This window comes from Sminthopsis crassicaudata, chromosome 6, assembly GCF_048593235.1.
Source record: "Sminthopsis crassicaudata isolate SCR6 chromosome 6, ASM4859323v1, whole genome shotgun sequence".
NCBI lineage: Eukaryota > Metazoa > Chordata > Mammalia > Dasyuromorphia > Dasyuridae > Sminthopsis > Sminthopsis crassicaudata.
Window position 1 is genome coordinate 3014667 of NC_133622.1, and position 21147 is coordinate 3035813.

General features: G+C 41.2%; 1 protein-coding gene across 3 annotated transcripts in view; it reads right to left on the bottom strand.

Annotated features, from left to right (window-relative positions):
* SLC2A9 (solute carrier family 2 member 9) overlaps window positions 1-21147 on the bottom strand; it is a 179535-nt gene that overhangs the window by 27915 nt on the left and 130473 nt on the right. For all 3 annotated transcript variants that reach the window (XM_074276072.1, XM_074276073.1, XM_074276070.1), the window contains one exon: window positions 16324-16399. In XM_074276072.1, the coding sequence (XP_074132173.1) occupies window positions 16324-16399 (76 nt within the window). The remainder of the gene's footprint in view (window positions 1-16323; window positions 16400-21147) is intronic.

The window sequence follows — 21147 nt, forward strand, 5'->3', positions numbered from 1 at the left end:
GCACAAGGAGACATCAGTTAGAAGTTCTCAACATTATTTCAAAACACTCTGAGGTACATGCTATGTTTTTACACATGGGGAAACTGAGCCTCAGGCTTGTTCAGTGAGAAGCCCAGAGACACAGCTGGTGAATGCCTTCTAGCTTGCTTCCTGCAGAGCCCGGCTCCCATGTTCTGCCACAAGCCCTCTTACAGCTGACTCTTTCTCTCAGAGTCCCTCCATGCCCCATAATAGGCACCCCCCATCGCTAGATTTATTTTCATCTGTGTGTTTGTATCTCCCATGCCCACCGTGTAGTAAACCCTTCATGCAAGCTTGTGGAATTAAACTGAATATTCCACTTGAGGCAGGACCAAGATATGGGATGATGTCTGGGTAAACAGTCGCATTACAGCAATTTGCACTTTGTAGGAGATGTTCACAGTGGTAAACAAGAGTTAAAACAAAAGCCAGGCTAGGCTGGTAGCAGAGAGTCTCGTACGCCTGGGGCCCAAGGGTAAGAAGTGAGAAATCAAGGTTGAGTCCTTAGCCCAGAATTTCTGTTGTGCTGAACTAAGTGACAAAGTGCTGGAAGACCAGGAAAGTTGATCACCCATGTCTTCACTCGCCTTCTCCCAATGGCTGACACTTTCTGCCCTCTTCCCAGTCAGCTCTGACAAGGAGGAATGAGATTTTCCATGACTCATCATGACTCAATCACACTTTTCAGGGTGTGAGTTTGTCACCAGATCTTCCACAGCCCTTGCAGAACAGAGCAAAGAGAGTCCTGGGGAGTCTGAAGTCCCTTGCTTGAAATGTCGCCGAGTAGTGTGACAGTACAAATTATTAAGAGTAAAAAAGGTGTCTCTTCTCAAAGCATATATGCTAAGACATGAATTTGGTTCCCTTCACCTTTCAGCATGTTCCAGCTTGTCACTATGATTGTTAAAATGGAATAAAATCCCTTAAGAGACAAATGACCAACATGGAGAAACCTAAAAAGAATTTCAATTCCATCCCTTCATCTGTCAGTGAACATTTCTCCAAAGATGAAAGTACGATGTTTTTATAATTGTCAAACATCGAGACATAGCCAGAACAGTCACCCTTGGCAAGACCATTTGTTGAAGACCCTTTTTAACCCTCCAATTCTAAGATTCCATATACATGATGAAATAGGGCATTTGTTATAAAATAGTTTTCCATTTAAAAAACCACTACGGGTTTTTGTTTTTGTTTTTGGGGGGGAATGCCTTGCATTTAATGTCTTTTGATACTCATAGAATACGGCATCAGGAGGGCCTTCAGAAATCAGCATTCACCCCAGATCTGGACAAGAATCCTTAATACTATATCTCTGAAAAGGATTCAGCCTCTCTTGGAAAGCCTCTAAGGAGCTGCTCACTTCCCAAGGTGAGCCATTGCACTTTGAGTTAACTCTCTTAAGAAGTTTTCATTCTTCCTGGCCTAAATCTGCTTCTCTGAAGCTTCTCACCTTTGGCCCTAGCTCTGCCTCCCAGGCCAAGCGGAAAATTCCTTGCTTGGTCTTCTTCCACTTAAAAGCCTTTCAAGTTCTCTGTGTTATGTCTGCCCTAAATCTCCTCTCCAGGGTTTCAGCTCATTTGCTCTCTCCTCCTGCATCTTCCATTCTCTGAGCTCCTTCGTTCTCCACATTATCTTCTCTAAAAGGTGGTCCTTCATTAAACTGAACATAATGCTCAGCTGTGGTATGACGGGGTAAATCCACATGGATTTGTTACCTCCCATGCTCTGGTAGTGTCACATATGGTAATGTAATGGCAACGGGACCGGCCTGGAACACTCCCATCATGGTTTCTGTCCAAGTGGCTTGTGGAAGACTGGGGGATACCATGATGATTCCAGGGCTTCTTCTCGGTGATGATGAATATTGTTCTCGTTGGCTGCTGCAGACAATAGATGTGATGACTCGGTCGTTCCTGACCTAGAAGGAATTTTAAGTGCCAAAGCCATTTTGTCTCTCTGCTTATTGTCTTTGAAGGGTGGTGGGATTACCTCTGGAGAACCAAGAAAGGGTGAGTGTGGCTGCCTAGTCTCCCGCCCGGCCTAATGGCCCCCTCAAGTGCCCATCCTGCCGAGATAAGCCTTCTCTCCAGTGCAGCTGCTCCTCTTCAGTGTTAGCTCTTTTCCCGATTTGATGTGAATGAGAATTCCAAGGTGGAGTGCTCAGGATCTGTGAGATCCAGAGGTTCTGTTTGAGGTCCAATCATTGGTCTGAGCTGAATGGCAGCACTGCTATAGCCACCAAAACAGTATGAGCTGATGGTAGGGGAAGGGCAAAGACAGTCACTGCAGGACCGTCAGTAACTACAGGTATCTTGACCTTTTGTGGCAGGAAAAAAATGGTGTTTATGGACTTCTAGGAAGCCATTGATCCTTGGATCATAGCAGAGAATTATAGAGGGGGGTAGCCTATTAAAACAAAACAAAAATTTAATATAAATTTAATTTAATTTAAACTCTAATTAAACTAAATTAATTTTAAAAAATAATTTAAAATTAATTTAAAAATTAAGATTTTCAACACAAATTGTGCTTCTCTCCATCTTTAATGAAAGTGCACAAAGCTTTACATTTATCCTGATACACATGCACACACATACACATACACACACACACACACACACACACACACACACATGATCAGTTTATATTTTTAGTAGTCTACAATAGTATATTTCTCTGTAGCTCTCTGCTGAGACTCAAAGGATTTAGAGAGTCCCCACCAAATAGTCTTGCAAAATAGGACTATTCTGATTACATTTCAATATGTATATATCTCTCTATATATATATATCACTTACAGAAGCTTTTGGAGAATATTAGAATTGCTCACAGATCGATAAAGGTTTCATTTGAAATTCCTTTGGGTTCTGCCATGCTAATTATTTGTCTTTTGGGGCTTTTTGTTCAGTTCTGAGAATAACACTGACATATATAATCTATATTTTATTTACAAATAAATAAAATGTGTATTTGTATATTTACAGAAATTTATATTGCAAATTATCTGAACTATGAGATATTAACACACACACACACACACACACACACACACACATATAACTTTTCATTATTATTGTTGTTGCTGTTACCAATGGTCACTCATTTTAATCAGGCCAAAGTAAGCATATGAATATAGATGTCTTAAGTTCATATGAATGCAAATCCATTATTCTTTTCACTATGCGACTTATAAATTTATCTCTTATCGAGTGTCAGGTAAAGAAATAGAACTTTTTGGAAAGAACACTGGGTTGCTTCCTGTCTCCCCTGGAGTTTTTCTCTTCAGAGTTTACCTTGTTCTCTCTTGAGTTGCTGAGCATCTTTACCCTGATGTCCATGCAGTAATTATTACCTGCTAGGTAGGGATAGACCAGGGACAGACACCATTTTTTCCAGTTTCTCTCCCAGCAGTTTTTCTCTGTGTTACATTTCAGTTCTTACATTTTTCAGGGGCTTCTGGGGTGCCTATCCTCCTGTGTGCAATTCAGATCTTGCTAAGTAAAAACTCCCTCTGGAGGTCTGTTATCACTTTCTTCTCACTGCCAGACTGTCACAGCTGTGATTTCATTTTCCAAGCTAAAGAAAACTTGTTAATCCTGCCCCGGGCCTTAACAGTATTGAAATTAAAAGACTCAGTCCTTTTAGGCTCTACTCATCAATCATTCCCTGAGAGTGGAGGTAGGAGAAACTTTCATGTCAGTTTTTGATGGGAGCTTCATCAGAGCTAGCTGTAGGAGTTTTAAATCCTTCCTGCTAGTTTCAATTGTGATCTCTCCCTAGGGAAAAGAAAATTCTTCAAATCATACTAAAAACAGAAAAATAATCAAGTAGCTCTTTCATCCACTGTATCCTGGGCTACCACCAGTTGTCTTGACCTTTGTCCTGCCACTGGACATTGATGACTCTGGAAGAGAGCGCGAGGGTAACTCTTCCTCACTTAAACCCAGTACTTGAGTCAAGACACCCTGTATTCCCTGGTCCTCTTCAGAAAAGCTGGGCAAGTGTCCACCTCTGGCATAGGATGGTAGAATTGGAGCAGGAGGAGGTGGAGGTTCATCTCCTGATCCCCCTTTTAAAGATAACTTGTCAAGTGCCGGCTCTATGGGTGATGGAGCTGTCCACACTAACAGTGCTGATCCTCAGAGCTGAGATGAAGCATGGTCCCACATACACAGCTCTGACTTCAAAGCCAGTTTTCACACCAGATTTGACCTTGGGATACCAGCCCTATCAGAACGTTCCTTGCTGATCCACTCCCTCTTCTTGGACCCACCTTAAATCCTCACAGGATCAAAGAATCTCACAGTTGGAAGAGAGTCAGAAATAAGTTATTCTAGAATGAAGGAATATTCTTAAGAATGACCTTCCTTCATTGGAATGAAATGGAAACATTGTTAGAATCAGGCAGAGGACCAGACTTCGAATTTTGGCTCTACAATTTACTGTGTGTCCTTAAACCAGTCAATCTCATTTACATGAGAATAAAGAGATTGCAATGGGTCTCTACAGAATAAGGTCAAACAGCCAGCATGGTGCAATGAAAAGAAGCCTGTCTCTTGAGGAAGAGGGCCAATGTTCAAATCCTGCCTCAATTACTACCTCTGTGACTTTGGAAAAGTAACTAAATATCTCTGTGCCTCAGTTTCCTCAATGGTAAAATGAAGAATGTAGACTACGATGTTTTTTAAATTATGGTTTCAAAAATCAATAAGTTAAATGTATTATTTTAAGATATTCTAAATCAAGGTCTTCTCTGCCCTGGGATCAGTTTTTATTGTAATTTTTCCCATTACAAACGACTTAGCTTCTGCAAGTTAACTGTAGCAATATCTATAGAACAAAACAGTCATTCAACAATAGTTACTGTTTATTTTGTGTCAGCTGCTGGGCTATATAAGCAGTGGGGATACAAAGAAAAGCAAAAAGGTGATCCCAAATATAGTCCTTGCCCCACGAAAATTCTAAAGGGGAAGTAACATGCAAATAATTATGTACATAGAATTAAATAAATAGAAACATAGAATTTCAGAGTTGGAAAGGACCTCATAGGTCATCTTAGTTCAAGTCCCAATCAAAACATAAATACTGTATAGAACAGGCTGATTTCAGAAAAGCCTAGAAAAACTTGCATGAACTGATACTGAGTGAAGTGAGCAGAACCTAGAGAACACTGTCCAAAACAAGAAGATTATGTGCCAATCATCTGTAATAGACTTGGCTCTTTTCAACAAGGAGGTGATTCAGGCCAATTCTAATAGACTTGTGATGGAGAGAGCCATCTGTAGCCAGAGAGGGGACTGTGGGTACTGAGTATGGACCACAACATAGCATTTTCATCTTTGTTATTGTCTGTTTGTTCGTTTTTTCCTCATGTTTTCCCCCCCTTTTGATCTGATTTTTCTTGCACAGCATGACAAATACAGAAATGTGTTAAGAAGAATTGTACATATTTAACCTACATTGCATTGCTTATTGTCTGGAGGGTTGGAGGAAAAGGTGAAAAATTTGGAACACAAGGTTTTACAAAGTTGAAAACTATCTTTGCATGGATTTGGAAAAATAAAATACTAATTTAAAAAAATAAATACTGTTTAACATCCCCAAAATGGATTTCCAAGCTCTTTCTTGACAATTCTGGTAATAGCTAACTCACCATCTTATGAGGTACTTCCAGACAACAAATCATTCCGAAGAGAGGAAAGAGGACTGTGGGTAGGAGTGTTGCAGGAATTAAGAGAGCAAAATGGAGCTTATCTGGAAGATGGATTTCAAGAGGACTTGAGTGATAAGCAGAGTTTTTAATTAGAAAAGGCTTTTGAAAAGAAGAGAAGGACCTAATTTCAGTTTAAAGTATTCTGCAGATGATTAGGAAAAAACCAAACCATGCAACTCTGGGAAATGTAAGTTTACCAGTAGCAAGAGAGTGAATCTTGTAGCTAGTATAGTAATTGCAAGGAATAACTGAGTGATAATTTTCTAGTCTTCTATGAGGTAGATAATCAGCAGTACAGCATCTGTTAGCCACTGAAAGGGAGCTGTAGACTCAGGGTCATTTTATTGTATTCAGAGAAAGACAGAAGCTAGAAAAGAGACACTTAGAAACTTAGAAAATAGAGAACTGACTCCAAGAGAAATGTTCCCTTTGTAGGAATACCCCTGAGACAGCTTCGCTTTCAAAAGTGGTTTGGGAAAATGTCACCAAGAATACAATAGCTTTTTTTCCCTCTACATTAAATTTTCAAGAGATAAGCCAATTGATTAATTTTGTCTCAGGCTGCCTGGAAAAAGATAAGTGGAAAACTCTGCATATTTGTCTCAAGATTAAAGAAAGACAGAGATGTTATTATGGGTAGGTTGAATGCATCCTATCTCCTTAGAAATGATCCATATATCATGGAAAGCTTTTCAACTTAGATGACTGCCCTTTGGCACCAAGAATCCCATTGATCTAAATTCAAAAGCTTCCCTGAGCTGAAGCTGGAGGAGTCTTGAGAATGCTTCCCTTACATCCTCCTAGCCCCATAGCCCATCAGTGAGGGAGGAAGAGAGGAAGGAATGAGCAAATGAATGTTGATTTACAGAAACATAAAAAATGACAACATAATCAAGATAATGTAATAATGGGAGATATTATCTGAAGAACAATCCTTTTCCTCATAAGCCAGTCTGCTGATCTATTGAATTTTTCAGTTTTCAAGAGAGAGAGGTGGTAGCAAGGCTAATTATATCTATTGACATATAAGATATTAGAAATTAAAACTGATAAATTATGTAAATTTTGTTAATTTAAACACCAATAATAAACTATTACACGCTAACATAAATAACATTATTTAAAATCAACTATAATCTTCCAAAACAAAAATAATTAAGTATCATTGTTTCATATATTAGAGATATCAACTATGAAATCTCTTATTAAAATAAATTCCTAACCTGTTAATTGGAAAAAAATAGATTAAATTTTCAAAAATTATTTATTTTTTTCAATTACATATGAAAGAACAATTTGTAATCTTCATCTTTTTCTCTCCTACCTATCTCATTGAGAAGGCAGTCAATTTGCTAAAGGTTAGACATATCCAGTCATGCAAAACATATTTCCATATTTGTCAACAAAAGAAAAGAATAAAATCAAAACAACTCATTAGAGTCCATTGATAGCATTTTTCATCATAGGTGATGGAAATTTTTAATGACTTTTCCTTTTATATTAATGTCTCTTCAGTCAAGATTTATATCTAGTTTACATGAATAGTAACACATTTAATTGAGGTTCTTTGGTCTGTATACATTGGCTATGGGTGCCTATGCTTGTTTCTCCCTATCTCTTTGTTCCCACCCCTACTTCTCATTCCGTGTCTCTGCATCTCTTTTAACTGTCAGCCTCTTTCTGTTTCTATTTCATTCCAATTTCTGTTGCCAGTCTGTCTAATTCTGGCTATTTCTCTGTTTTTCTGACAGAGCTTAAAAATAAAAGGAAGTCAAGAGAACATTAGTGACATATATAATCAGAATCTGCTTGGTGGTGGTATAAAACATACATACATACATATATATGTATATGCATATATATGTTAATAATGTTTAATTTTCCACTCAAAAGTTAAATCAAAATTGTTTAAATGGAAAAATATATATTAATGTTTAATTTTCCACTCAAAAGTTAAACCAAAATTGTTTAAATGGAAAAATGTATATTCAAAGGGTTCTTTTCATCAGATGATGGATTAGTTGGCTGGGAAGTAATCGTGAGCCTGACTCCTCAGTCAATGCACTGGTAATCAAGCTAGCATAAATCTAGGAGAGCTAATGGGCTTAAATGAAAATTCTAACTCAGACTGGGTTTATTCACTGGTTCAGATCTTCTGAGAAGCTACTTAACCCTCCCCTCCTTGCTCCTTTTACTGCCTGAAATATTTAGACCTGGATATGTCGAAGGAGCAGTAACAACTGCCCGGTATCAGTAAGCTCACTGCAGACCTATAGCGATCCTCCGCAATCTGGACCTACATTAACAGCCAAGGGCTCCCCCAACTAAATCTAGACTCCCTAGCCTGATAACCAGCCTAAGATTGCATGTCTGGCCCCCTCCCACCATTCCTCATCACAACTCAACAATTCCACCCAAATGGACCTATTCTCAAACACTCCCCAGGTTTTCCCACCTTTGTTTTTGGCTGACACTACTCCAGGTTCTCATATCCCTGGACAAATCCCTCTCCATTCTTCAAATTTCAGTAAAAAGTCCAAGAAGTCTTCTCTAATTACCTCAGTGTGAAAAAATTTCCCTAATTCTTATACAAAGAGAGGCCAAAAAGTACTGTTCCTGTTCTTATGGAGCTTATGTTTTAATGGGGAGAACAACATGTAAATATATATATATGAATGATACATGTGTATAAGCATATATACATACCCACATGTTGCTGTAACTTCATTCTAGATTAATCTTAAGAGTACCATATATATAATAGCTAAAAAAGTGAAAAAATCCATGTGGTCTAAGTTCACTTAATGAATGAATGCAAAAGCATTTATGAAACTTTTACTCTGTGTAAAGCAGCATGGTAAGTACTAGGAAATAGAATAATAACAAAGAAAGCTGCAAATTACCTGACAGAGAGCTAAATAATAATAACAACATAGTAATGATAACAATGGTAATAGTTTACATTCATCTCCTGCTTTAACTTTGCAAATTATGTCACAAATTTGGCCTCATTTGGTCCTTACAATCTCAGAAGTATATTATCCCCATTTCAGGAGAAAACTGAAGCAAGCAAGTTTAATAACTTGCTGGGGTCATACAGCTAGCAATAATATTTAACAGTAATAGACAACATTTACATAGCACTTACTCTGTACCAGGCCCTGTGCTAAATCCTTTATAATTATTATCTCATCTGGTTCTCACAACAACTCTGGGAGGTGGGTGCTATTATTACCCCCCTTTTACAGATGAGGAAACTGAGACAAGCTGAGGTCAAGTGATTTGTTTAGCTAACTAATTGGTTATTAGCTCAGCTAATAGGTGTCCGAGATCACATTTGACCTCAAGCCTTCCTGACTTGTGTTTTATACAGTGAATCACCTTGCTGCCTTGATAATGAAACAAGCATTCCCAACGAGACACTTTGGATATGGAAAAAAGCATGGATGTGTTTGCATGATTTTTCCTTTTTTCTTCATGGTGGGAGTGGGGGTGTTAATGAGATAAAAATAAATGCTTATTAATTTTAAAAATACACAAAAATCCCAGAAAAATCAGAATCCAAATGGAATGAGATTGTGGCTGGATTATTTTCCTTGCTTCCTAGCAATAAATGACTCCAAATGAGTTTTGGAACTTTTTCTATTAAAAAAAGAATTAAACTTTTCTCAGAAAGCATTGAGTGAATACAATTTTTAGCATGGGGAGATTCAGGCAGAACTTAGTTGCTTCCTGAAGATGGGAAATATTAATGGGGGGCACTAGCGCTTTTGGCTGAGCTGAGCTTTGGGGATCCAGAAGGCAACACTGTCTTGCACGCAGAGGAAAGTGAGGGAGAGTGCCCAACAGCTACATTAAGGGAATCCTGAAGAAGTCCTGGCTCATGAGGAAGCAGCAGGCTATTGTTCCTTAGGAGGTGAACAATGCTAGAGCTTTGGCAAAGGCCGAGCATCCCTTGTGTGCTCGAGAACACTCGCTGCTCTCTGACAGCGTTTTGCCATTGCCCTCATTTAGCTGATCTGGGCGGATGGATTAGAAAGTTAACCAGCCAGATAAGTTAGAATGTCAATGCCTTAACGTTATCCCCAGGAAAAAAAATGTTACAGATAAGGATGGCACAAGATTCGAATCATGTTCATTCTCAAATGAATAAATTACTTCAAGCAACTTGCAGATCATCCATGAAAAACCCTATGTATTCGTGTAACAGACAAGAGAAAGACGGAAAAAATATTGAACTTGGAGACCAAGAGAATTAGAATTGACTCCTGACTCTGCCCTGGCTGTGGGATCTTGGGATAATTAAAAAAACACACTCACATACACACATACATCACGTGCACACATAGATATGTACACACTTACACACATACACAGACACAATCATACACACAGGCACATACACACTTTAATGGGGATCACACCATTTTTGAACTGCCTCATTTCATTTTTTAAAATTTCTATAAGTTCTTCCTTATATAGCTCCCTAGCCTCTTTTTCTCTATAATTCACTCTTCAGTTTCTGTCTTTGGGGTAAAGCAGAAAACAGATATTTTATATATCCAGTATATGCATATGTACATGTAATTACTCCTTAACTTTTTGAATATTTGTGAAAAATATGTCCCCCAAAACCTCTTTTCCACCAGATAAATATTCCCAGATCCTTCTTGGATGCCTTATAAGATTTTCTAACTATCAATTTTTGGTACCTATAGTGTTATTGTAAAAATTAAATGATTATATGTGTATAGGTATATAGACACACATCTATGTAAAACACTCTATAAGACTCCAAGTTCTGTGTAAATGTCTCTGTCTCTCATCTCCCTACCTTCTTTCGCATATTTTTCTATTAAATGTCAATTAATTAAATAATTAAATGTCTATTAAAGTAAATATTAAGTGTTTTGAAAACTCCAGTGCCTTACATTTATTCAATTAATAAACACTTCGTGTGGATCAGAACCTGTGCTGGGTGCTTGGAGCGCAACAGGTCCTGCTCTCCAGGCTTACAGTTGGGGAGGGCAAGTCAACTATGACATAAAAAAGAATGACATGACGGTAAGCTTCTTGAGCACAGGGGCTATCTCACTTTTCTATTTGTCAACTTAGTCTCTTGCACAATGTTCGGAACATTCTGTAGTAGAAGCCTGGAAATAAGCAATAAATGCTTATTGATTGTCAGTTATTGTAAAAGACAGGTCCAATAGTGCTACAAGAAATTTGATGAGAGTTGCCACCTGAGTTGTTAATTATCACTGTACCCTATCTGACGCCAGTCCCTTAACTTGGTGTAAATATTTTTTTATTAATTGAATCAAATGATTACAAGTGAATGTGTCCCAGACCGCCACAGCTTTTTGGATCAATAACAGTCACAGTGTGTGAAAGACTGCTTCTTGACTGTGGGCAAAATGGAGTGGAGGCTCCAGGATAATGGAAGGCTCCAGAGAAAAGTTGCTTCTTTCTCCAACTTCCATCCCAGGGCCTATTTATCCACACATACTATAATATTTTCTGCTGCCTAATTACCTGAATGTTTCCAGTAAATTGCATTTTGCCTCAGGCACAAATAGTCCAAGTGTTAATTAGAGATATAAATGTATGGTTAAGCAGAGAACTCAACTTCTGTCTAGGTCTTGGGAATTTTTCCTAAATAGAGCTGAGAGTAATTATGACAGCACTGAGAACTTTTCACCTAAAATAAACTCCCTATTGCTTCCTACATAAAACTAGATAATTGCAGTAACACGGTGCTATGTTAGTGCCGGTATTTCCTATTCTCACTGAGCCATGCTGCTTCCTAATCCAATGAAGGTTTCCCTCACTTCCACCTTCTGCTCTGTACTAAGTTTTTCGAGCACGCCTCATCTCCCCTACAAAGTGCTCCTGGTCCTGAGGACCACGTTCCAGTTAGTCCTGGGGTGCCATACAGCACGTACCTGCACTGAACATGCATTAGTGGCTTAAAATTGAGCATTCCCAGCTCAGGCATCAGTCCCACTTCCGCAGCGTTCCCCTCGACAGCGGAGCACAAACGCACATCCCCCATGCTATCATGCCTAGGTTAGGTACCGGGGGGCACCTTCTCCGTGCTGACCACCAACCCTTGGCAGAACTAGGGGGAGCAACACGAGCATCTGGATGTGAGCTCGAGGACGAAGGGGCATTTTAGCCCCTCTTATTCTACCTTCCATGTTTAGGAAAAAATCATCTTTTTATTATACTGCATCAATGGAGATACTTGTTTTATTCCATAAATTAAAAGAAAATAAATAAAAAGAGAAAGGAGGAAGGAAGGAAGGAAGGAAGGAAGGAAGGAAGGAAGGAAGGAAGGAAGGAAGGAAGGAAGGAAGGAAGGAAGGAAGGAAGGAAGGAAGGAAGGAAGGAAGGAAGGAAGGAAGGAAGGAAGGAAGGAAGGAAGGAAGGAAGGAAGGAAGGAAGGAAGGAAGGAAAGAAGGACAAGGGAAGGGAAGGGAAGGGAAGGGAAGGGAAGGGAAGGGAAGGGAAGGGAAGGGAAGGGAAGGGAAGGGAAGGGAAGGGAAAGGAAGGGAAGGGAAGGGAAGGGAAGGGAAGGGAAAGGAAGGAAGGGAGGTTGTGAAGGAAGGAAGGAAGGAAGGTAGGAAGGGGAAGGGAAGGGAAGGGAGGTTGTGAAGGGAGGTTGTGAAGGAAGGAAGGAGGGAGGAATGTTCCCTGGATGAGAGGGAGAATCAGGTTTATTCATTCTATTACTGCATTTGGAATAACACTTTTGTCTATCTGTGTACCATTTTCCTTCAGCAGGTCTCCCTTTTGATCTTTTTTCAAATGAAGGAACTGGAGGAAAATAATCTCTGCACTGCTTCCCCCTCATGTTCTGAGATTTCATGAGAAGTGACATCTTGTGTGACTCTGTGCTGCTAATTAGTCCCTGTCTGAGACTCACCAAGGACAAATTTGTACACTGCCAACAAAGTGACAAAAGGAGTGCCCGCCTCGATGAAAGGTGAAGGAAAGCAAAGCAGCCAGATGGGAGGGGGGATGACTGCCAGCTGGGGCAAATGCATTTTCCCTATATGCCCTGGGACAAAAGTTTTCTGGAGCAGCGGACCCAGTCCTTTCCTGTTCCACAAGGCCCTACAGCTGGGAGCCCTCGGGAGTATTTAAAACACAGGGATTGGTTGTTCCTGAAACATTAAAGCATTTTCTCCTAGGTTCCTGGGGTTGTGGCCAGTGTTCTCTGTGACCTTTTCTCTTCATAGCAGACTGCTGGTCAACTGCTCAGTCTCTCCATGTTTCCCTTGACAGCATCTCTCCCATCTAAGCCCTTCTTTCTAGTCACGTAGCCACCTCCCAATTTCAGACTCTCAGCATCATCAAGCAACCTTGGTTATTGTAAAAAAAAAATCTTCACTTTTTTTCTTTTTCTTCTGTTTTTTTCCTCTCATGGTTTTTACCTTTTGTTCTGATTTTTCTCTCCCAATATGACTCATGAGGAAATATGTAAAAAAAAAAATGAATACACACACGTATAACCAAAAACAGTTGTTTTCTTATAGATAGCTAGGGAAAATGAGAACTTAAAAAAGACAAAAACAAAGTCCTCTGAATTGTTCTTGGTTCCCAAGCCTCTCGGCTCTCCAGGAGATCCTCCCCAGAGCTGCCAAAAACCACTTTCCTGGGGTGCAGATCTCACCAGTCACTTTCCTTCTCAAACCCCAGGAACTTGCCTCAAAGATAAAGTACAATTTCCTCCGGTTTTTAAAGGTGTGGAAAGCCCTTCTCAGTCCAGCCCCACCTCTCTTTACAATCTCATTCTGCGGTATTCATTTCCCCACTCTGTGGTCCAGCCAAAGGCTCTGCTTGTATTCCTGAGCCATGGCACCGTACTTCTCATGTCTTCGTACACTTTTGCACTGGCCATCTTCTAGGTCTGGAAGGCTCTCCCTCTTACAGCAGTCCTGTCCTCCTTCAAGACTCGGACATCATTGAACAGGAAAACTTTCCTGCTGATTCCTTAAGAGCTAGCACTCTCTCCCCCTCACATCTTGTGTTTGTTTTCTTGATGTTTAGCCCGTATGTAATATATATGTCTTGGCCATTAGAGTGTAAGCTCCTCGGAAGAGTGACTATTTTTCTCTGCGTATGTATGTCCCTAGTACAAAACCCGACAAAGGAGGAACAAAGGAGATGACTTATTACGACTAGTTGATTATTTGATTGACCGTGTTGCTTGCATTAAGCACACTATTTTAGAGAATAAAAAATGGAATGGTATAGGCCATAGATTGTTAAAGCAGACAATGGCTGAGCTGGCTGGGACCTGAGAGGGCAGGATACATAATGATGGCTGGGACTTTAGAACCAAGAAAGGGAGAAAGCCCCTTAGAACATTGAACTTAGAGTATGATCTGCCCAAGTCCTTCGAGTTTACCTAGTCCCATAGCCTTATCTTGTGGACCCAAGGCCCTCGATCCCTATAAAATGGTGTTTTAGAACAATAGCTCTGGCTCAGGTGTGGCCAATGTTTCTCCGATGCCCGGTGAGGACCTAAGTAATAAGCAATACTTAAAGAAGGTGCCCCCTTTTTGTAGTGGACCCCACCTTAGCTCCACCACCACAGAATCTGCCCCCTTTGCACAAGAACCTTGGTGCCTGTAGAGAAGGAAATGCAGACAAAAATGTGGAGGAGGGGACCTAGGGAAAGATTTGGTAAGGGCCGACCACTTGGCAGGTCTGTGTTCTATACTTTTATATGGGATGTAGTTGGTCGTTTTTTAAAAAGAGTATTACACGGGAGTTAGAATCAAATGAAAAAGGGTGGGCAAAGGTGGTGAGTGGCAGGGTTTGGGAACAGGAGAAATGAAAGACTTCAAGACTCCAGTTCTTCAATTGTGTGTGTGTGTGTTCAGTGAGTGCAGCATCCCCTTCACTGATCATTAAATACTTATTCAGTGCAGGGTCCTGCATGAAAGTGCAAAGACTAAAAGGAAACATCTCTTGCCCTCGAGGAGTTGATGCTCCCTTGGGGCACACATGTATATATGTAAGAACACACAAAATATGTGCAAAGGTAATGCTCACCGCAATGTGCATTTATGTCTTTATGAGTTTCTGGATCCAAACATAATCTGTCCCCTGCTGGCCAAACTTGTGATGATGACACAACCCACAGTTTCCTGAATGGCAGATGCTTGGGCCCTTTATCTGGTCCAGACATGGCCCTGCTACACCGTCTACTTCCCAGATCAAAAGCCTTCGAGAATCCAGAATCGCCAAGATAAATCCCAAATGGATACAGAGTGACATCAGAGCACCAAGTAAGAAATAACATTTTAGACTTATGGAAAGAGAAGATGGATGGCAGAAGATTAAATGGACAGTTTTGTTCCTGTGAAACTGAAGACTTTTTCCCTAAACAAACTGAATGTAGTTTTACATGGGAAGGGAAACAGGCAACTGGGGAAAAAGCTCTCTGTAGCAGGTTTCTCTCATAAGAGTCTCATATTCAAAGTACGTAAAGAACTGCCTAGGGTTTATAAGAATTCACCCTGTTCCCCAATGGACAAATGGTCAGAGAATATGAGCAAGTGATTTTAAAAGGAAGAAAGCCAAATTGTCAACAAGTATATGAAAAAAATGCTCCAAATAATTATTAGAGCAATACAAACTAAGGCAACTCTTAGGTTTCCTTTCATCAGTGTCAAAGAGGACAACAGAAGCAAATGACAGCTGGGCAAGAAGCTGGAGGAAGTCCAGCGTGCTGATACACCGTGGGTGGAGCTGGGAATTGGTCCAGCTACTCCGGAGAATAATCTAGACATGCTTCCAGAGGTAACTAAACTGTGAACACCCTTTGACCCAAATCTCTCCTCTCCCTCAAAGAGATCAAAGGAGGGAGACGTACAAAAATCAAAGTGGCAGTTTCTTTTGTAGTCATCCCAAATGAAAAGTAAAGGCCTACCCACTATTGGGAAACGGCGGGACATTTTTGTGTCATGAGAAATGACAAAGTGAGGTTCTGAGGAAAATGGAAATGCTTCTAAGAACAAATGCAAAGGGGAATCAATTATACAATGACAACAGTGCCATAAAGAAAAATTACTTTAAAGATGTAATGACAAACAGTGAGTGCAGAGGACTGAAAACAGGCCATTTCACTGACCTCCTGACAGGAGAGTGGTGGGCCACGGCTGTGGACATGGCCAGTTTGTTATGAGAATTTTCTTTTTCTTTTGTTACATTGTTCAATTAAGGGCATGATGGGAAAGGGAGAGAAATTAAATGCTTGCATGAGCAAGCAAATGAATAAATGAATACATTTTAAAGACCCCAGGATCTCTTAGCAAAGCCTTCCCTCATCTCTCAGGTGTTTGTGAGTGATTTTTCCACCTCGTACCCTCCTGGTTGACCACAAACTCCTCGAGGTCAGGAAATGCTTGTCATTTTTGTCATTGTATCCCTAGGACCCGATTCAGCACCTTGCACGTCCTAGATATTTGATAAATGCTGGCTGAACTGAATGGAGTGCCCCATGCTTTTACAAATGCTGGAGCTAGGTGCTGAACAAGAACAGATTTATTGGGGGAAGAAGAACACCTTACCTGGTCCGCTGCAGAATGAGGCAATTATGCTCAGGATGCAGACAATGCTGAGGTAGGGGATCCAGGGAGCCTTGTCCTGAAAGGAAGCATTGACAATAGTCTCCAGTGAGGAAAGGATGAGATCAAAGAGATGAGCCGGCTTCTTTTCCCAGCAAGACTTTGAGTGAAGGCGTGTCTATGGGATGCTAAATTATTGATTTAATGGAAAAATTAGAGCATGAAAATCAGTGAGAAGACAAATTCGTCCAACTGTTAGGTGGCCATCTTGGGGGCGTAGCATTTCAGATCTTCATTTTTTTAACTTAAGTAAAGACTGTCTCCACTCCCAATTTATCAAAGTGCTTCCCTAAGCTCCTTTAATTAGGCACATTCTTGTTTGGAAATCATCATTTTCAAAATGCCCCCTTGCTGCTGGTAGAAATCTTGCTCTGAATTCTCGCTGAATTCAGCTTAATATTTTGCAAAGCCAAAATCTTCTACCCTTGGGCTCCATCCTCCCTTTCCATTAGTCCACAAATATTCCTTCCAATATCTACTCCATATATACTACATACTTCAGCCAAATTAGACTCTACTAACAAGCATTCCGTGTGCCCTCCTGTACATACCCAGGTGCAAGCTTTTCCCTGTGTCTCCCTCCACCTGATTTACTTGAGGAACCCTCAATCCTCCTTTAAAATTGAACTCAACCTTCGCCAAAGAGCTCTCTGCTTGGAAACGATTGTTCTCCTTCAGACCTCACACATCACTTTGTCACCCATTGCTCTGTTATATTCACCCCGTGTTACTGTGTACTGCAGCTCTCTGTGATTATATCTTTGAGTCCCATTAGACTCGAAGCTCCCCGAGGTTCATCTCATTATCTTGATTTCTCCCCCATTGCCCAGTACAGTGCTCCAAAGACTGTAAAACCCTTAATAAATACCTTGAATTGAATGTATTTCTCCTCTCTGCCTGGAGAGGACACTTGACATTTCTGTTTTCCTCATAATGGAGGAGCTTCTTCAGATCTAGGGATGTAGCAAGAATGGGTTTCTCTTATACTAACCATACCTTGACTACTTCAGGTTGTACTGAAGGAATGGGAATATTTCTTGATCCCCATTCCAGACTTTCCCTCCATCAACATCATTTAACAGCTTTTATTCCTTTGAAGTTTGTGACATACAAATTTATTTCCATGGTGGACATTACCTATTGCCCCCAGGTCATTCTCTCTCCTCTCTTAATGAATTTAGTGTCTGTTCTTTATAACCCAACTTCTGCCCTCATTTCAGGGGACTTCCGCCTAGAGATCGACATTCTTTCAAATTGCTTAATTTTCCAGTTCCTCAATCTACTCAGTTTCCCTGATGAGTTCTTTCACTCTCTCTCAGTTACACACAGAGATGGTCATATGTATTCTGACCATCACCCATAAATGTTCCACTTCCACATCAGTGAACTCCTTTATCTGATGATAATCTTTTTTCATTCCAGATTTTTCTATGCCTTTAGACTCCAAACACTATTCTTCATCCTCACTGGAACTTCCACCCCTTAATACTTTCCCAAGGCTCTCACTCCCAAACTGGTTATCCTTCATTCACTTACTTTCAGCCTCACTGACTGCATTCTCTTTTCCCAAACCCCTTGGCTCTTTGTCATGCAAAGTTAAATCTCAATCCTGGACTTCTGCCGTCCATCTCCGGTGCTCCTATTCACATGTTGCTAACAGAGCCAGCGCCACAGAGCCAGGCTGACTGGGTACATTAAAGATCGCTGTTCCTCGTCTCCTTTGGGAACCAGTGGCATAAAAAGAATCCTCCTGCTCCTTTCTAATGGATTCCCAGTTCCACACATGCCACGGCTCTTGTGGACATTTTCAGCATTCCTCCAGCCTTTACCTTGGTGGCTTCTTGTGCCCTTCCCGTCATCCTTCTTTCTCTAACACCCCTCCCTGTCTCTCAGCTTCTCCCCTCTCGTCTACAACATTCCCTCTTCTCGTCCTACCATCTCCACGGGCTGTTGTCCTCTAGCTCTCCTTGTTTTTCCCACTAAGCTCGATCAGGGCTTCCACTCCCACTTTTCCAAGCCCATGATACTCTGGCTCTCTCCAATATCACCAGATGCCAAACCTAAGAGCTTTTCTCAGTCCTCCTCCTTCTGAACTCCTACGCAGCATTTGATTGGTTAATGGCCTTCTCCTCCTGGAGGCTTTTTGGTCTCTCTTTGTTCTCCTGCTCTAACCAATCTTTCTCAGTGCCCTTGCTGGGCCTTCAGCCTTGTCACGCCCCGAACAATGGCATATAAAAATATAGTGACTCTGATTGTCTCCCAAGCCTCCATCCTGGGCTCCTTTTCCTTGCTCTCTACAGTGTTTCTTGGTGCTCTCACCAGCTCCCATGGGCTCACTGATCTTTATACAAATAATTCCCTGGAATATATATCCATCTTCAAACTCCTGTTTTTGTCCTGACCTTTCTCCTTCTCTGGAATGTTCTCCCTCCTCTATGCCAACTCTTGAGATCTGGCTTTGTTTATGACTCGGCTCATATATGATCTTCTGCGGGATGCTTTCCAATCCCCCTAAGCATTCGACTTTTCTTTCCCTCGGTCTCCTTTCCCTCTACCCTCTTGGTAGCTGACGTGTAACTTTTAATTTCTCTCTTTGTCTCCTCTTGATCTGAAAGCTCTTTGCTGACAGGAACCGCTTTTGCTTTTCTTTGTATCTTCACCGCGTAGCACAGTGTCTGGACTAAATGCTTTCTGATTGATTGGGAGATGGACAGAATTGATCTTGGAGCTGGTAAAAAAAAAACACCAGCAGTCAGAGATCTTCTCTATGTTTCTAAGCAAGTGGGAAAGAATGAGCAGAAAAATGGATGCTGGAGATAGATTCAGAGGACAATGTATGAAATCCCAGCTCTACCGCTGGGGATGGGAAAAGATGTAGGTGAATTGCTCCCATTGGAGGCAATAACCACAATTTCCTTCTCCCCACTTGTTCTACTGAAACCTAATGAAGGCTGAAAAAGGTGCTGTTGTATCCCAATGATGAGAGCAGTTTTGCAAGCAATGGGATCACGGTGTGGAGGAAAGAGTATGGGACTTGGAGCTAGGAGATCTGGGTTCCAGTGCCAGGCTGGTAATCTATTGCTCACGTCTTTTGGGCAACAGAGCATTTAACCTCTCTGCTCCTTGCCTTCCTCATCTACAAATTATGACCCTTAGTTGGAAGTTCCGAACAATACAAAATTCTATGAAGATCCTTGAAATGAAAGTAGTCCTGGACTTAAAGTCGGTATGAATTTTGGCTGGCCAACTTGATAGCAGTGTGACCTTGGAAAGGTGACTCATTTCAATTATTTTCCTTATCTGCAAAGCACTATATAAATATAAGCTATTATTAACAGACGGTAATAATTCTGAATGGTTTAGAAACCCAGATGAACTAAGACTTTAGTCCTTTGGAGTCCTCATTCTGAAAAGAATTGATTGCATGCATCAGAAAAACAAAGTCCCAAGAGAGCTTCATTTCTTGCTGATTCTAAGCTCCCTTCTAAATCTTATGGCTCTAGCCCCAGGAAAATGACAATTAACAAAGTTGACCTCCAATCAAACTGCGCTTGATGGTAACCTTTTATGTCCAAGATAATCAGATGGTAAATCTGCCATATCACATTACTTCATGCTTCATGCATCACTGTATGGTTAACTGTACAATCACATTGCTTCATAATTTCCTTTCACTAAATGGCAATATTATCAGTTTTTTTCATCAGATACTGCCGAATTATGATTGCCTTTTTCTGGAAACATCAAGAACCTGAGGGGCATTCAACAAAGGAGAAATAATCATGACTTTTAGGGATTTTAGCCCAATTACTAAAATTGGCTGGGGACTTCTGTCTCCCAGGCTTCTGTCATGTATTTCTTTTTTACCCCACAGTGCCCAGCAAAGAGCAGAACGCACAGGTGACTCAAAAACACCTTTGGTTCCGTTTAATTCCACAAGCATTTAGTTAAGATTCTGAGGTTCAGTGCTAGGTTCTGAGCATCCAGGAAAATTCTGGGTCTCAAAGACACAAACCGCAGAACAAGCCATTTCTGGAGATGCACGTGGGAGCCCTGAGGAAGGTGCCGTGGACATGACCAAGCCCACTTTGTACCGCCGAGAGCTTTGGGGGGCACGCAGGGAGCCAATGGGGACGGCCAGCTTTGAATTCTCAGCCCGTCTACTCATCTCATTTACTACCACGAGCTGCTGGTGCTTACACTGTGCTGGGGAGCAGCAGGGACCGTTTAAAATTAAATGAATTGGAGGAGGCGAGGTCTTGGGCATCCTGAACTTGTCTCCGGGGTCGGGATGACATTCAAAGGCCTCTAGTGGCTGTGACCTTGTGGGCATCAGGACTGCTTCTGGCTCACCCCCAAGCTCTTCAATTCTCTCTCTTCTCCTTCTTCAATCACTCTCTCCTGCACTGTCTGAACCCAAACGTTGGCTTGGTAATTGGGCAGCCAACAGAGACAGGGAAGTGAGTAATTGTGTTGCCAGTCTGGCACGTGGAGGCGGCAATTAGTTGGGGTGGAAGGAGAAAGCAGGGTGGCTCCTGTGCTGGTGGAGTGAGCACGGGTCACACTCCTGGAGTAGGATGCAAGGCAGCATTTCTCATGGAGGATCGGCTCGTGCTCTCAGCCCAGTGCTGTGATTGGGGCAGCGAGGGATCTGGGGTCAGAACTCACTTTGGATCCCCATCCTGCATGGGTGACCCTGGCCCAACGACTCACCCTGCTCAATCTCAGCTTCCTTATTTTTAATATGCAGATCAAACCCGTTGCCTT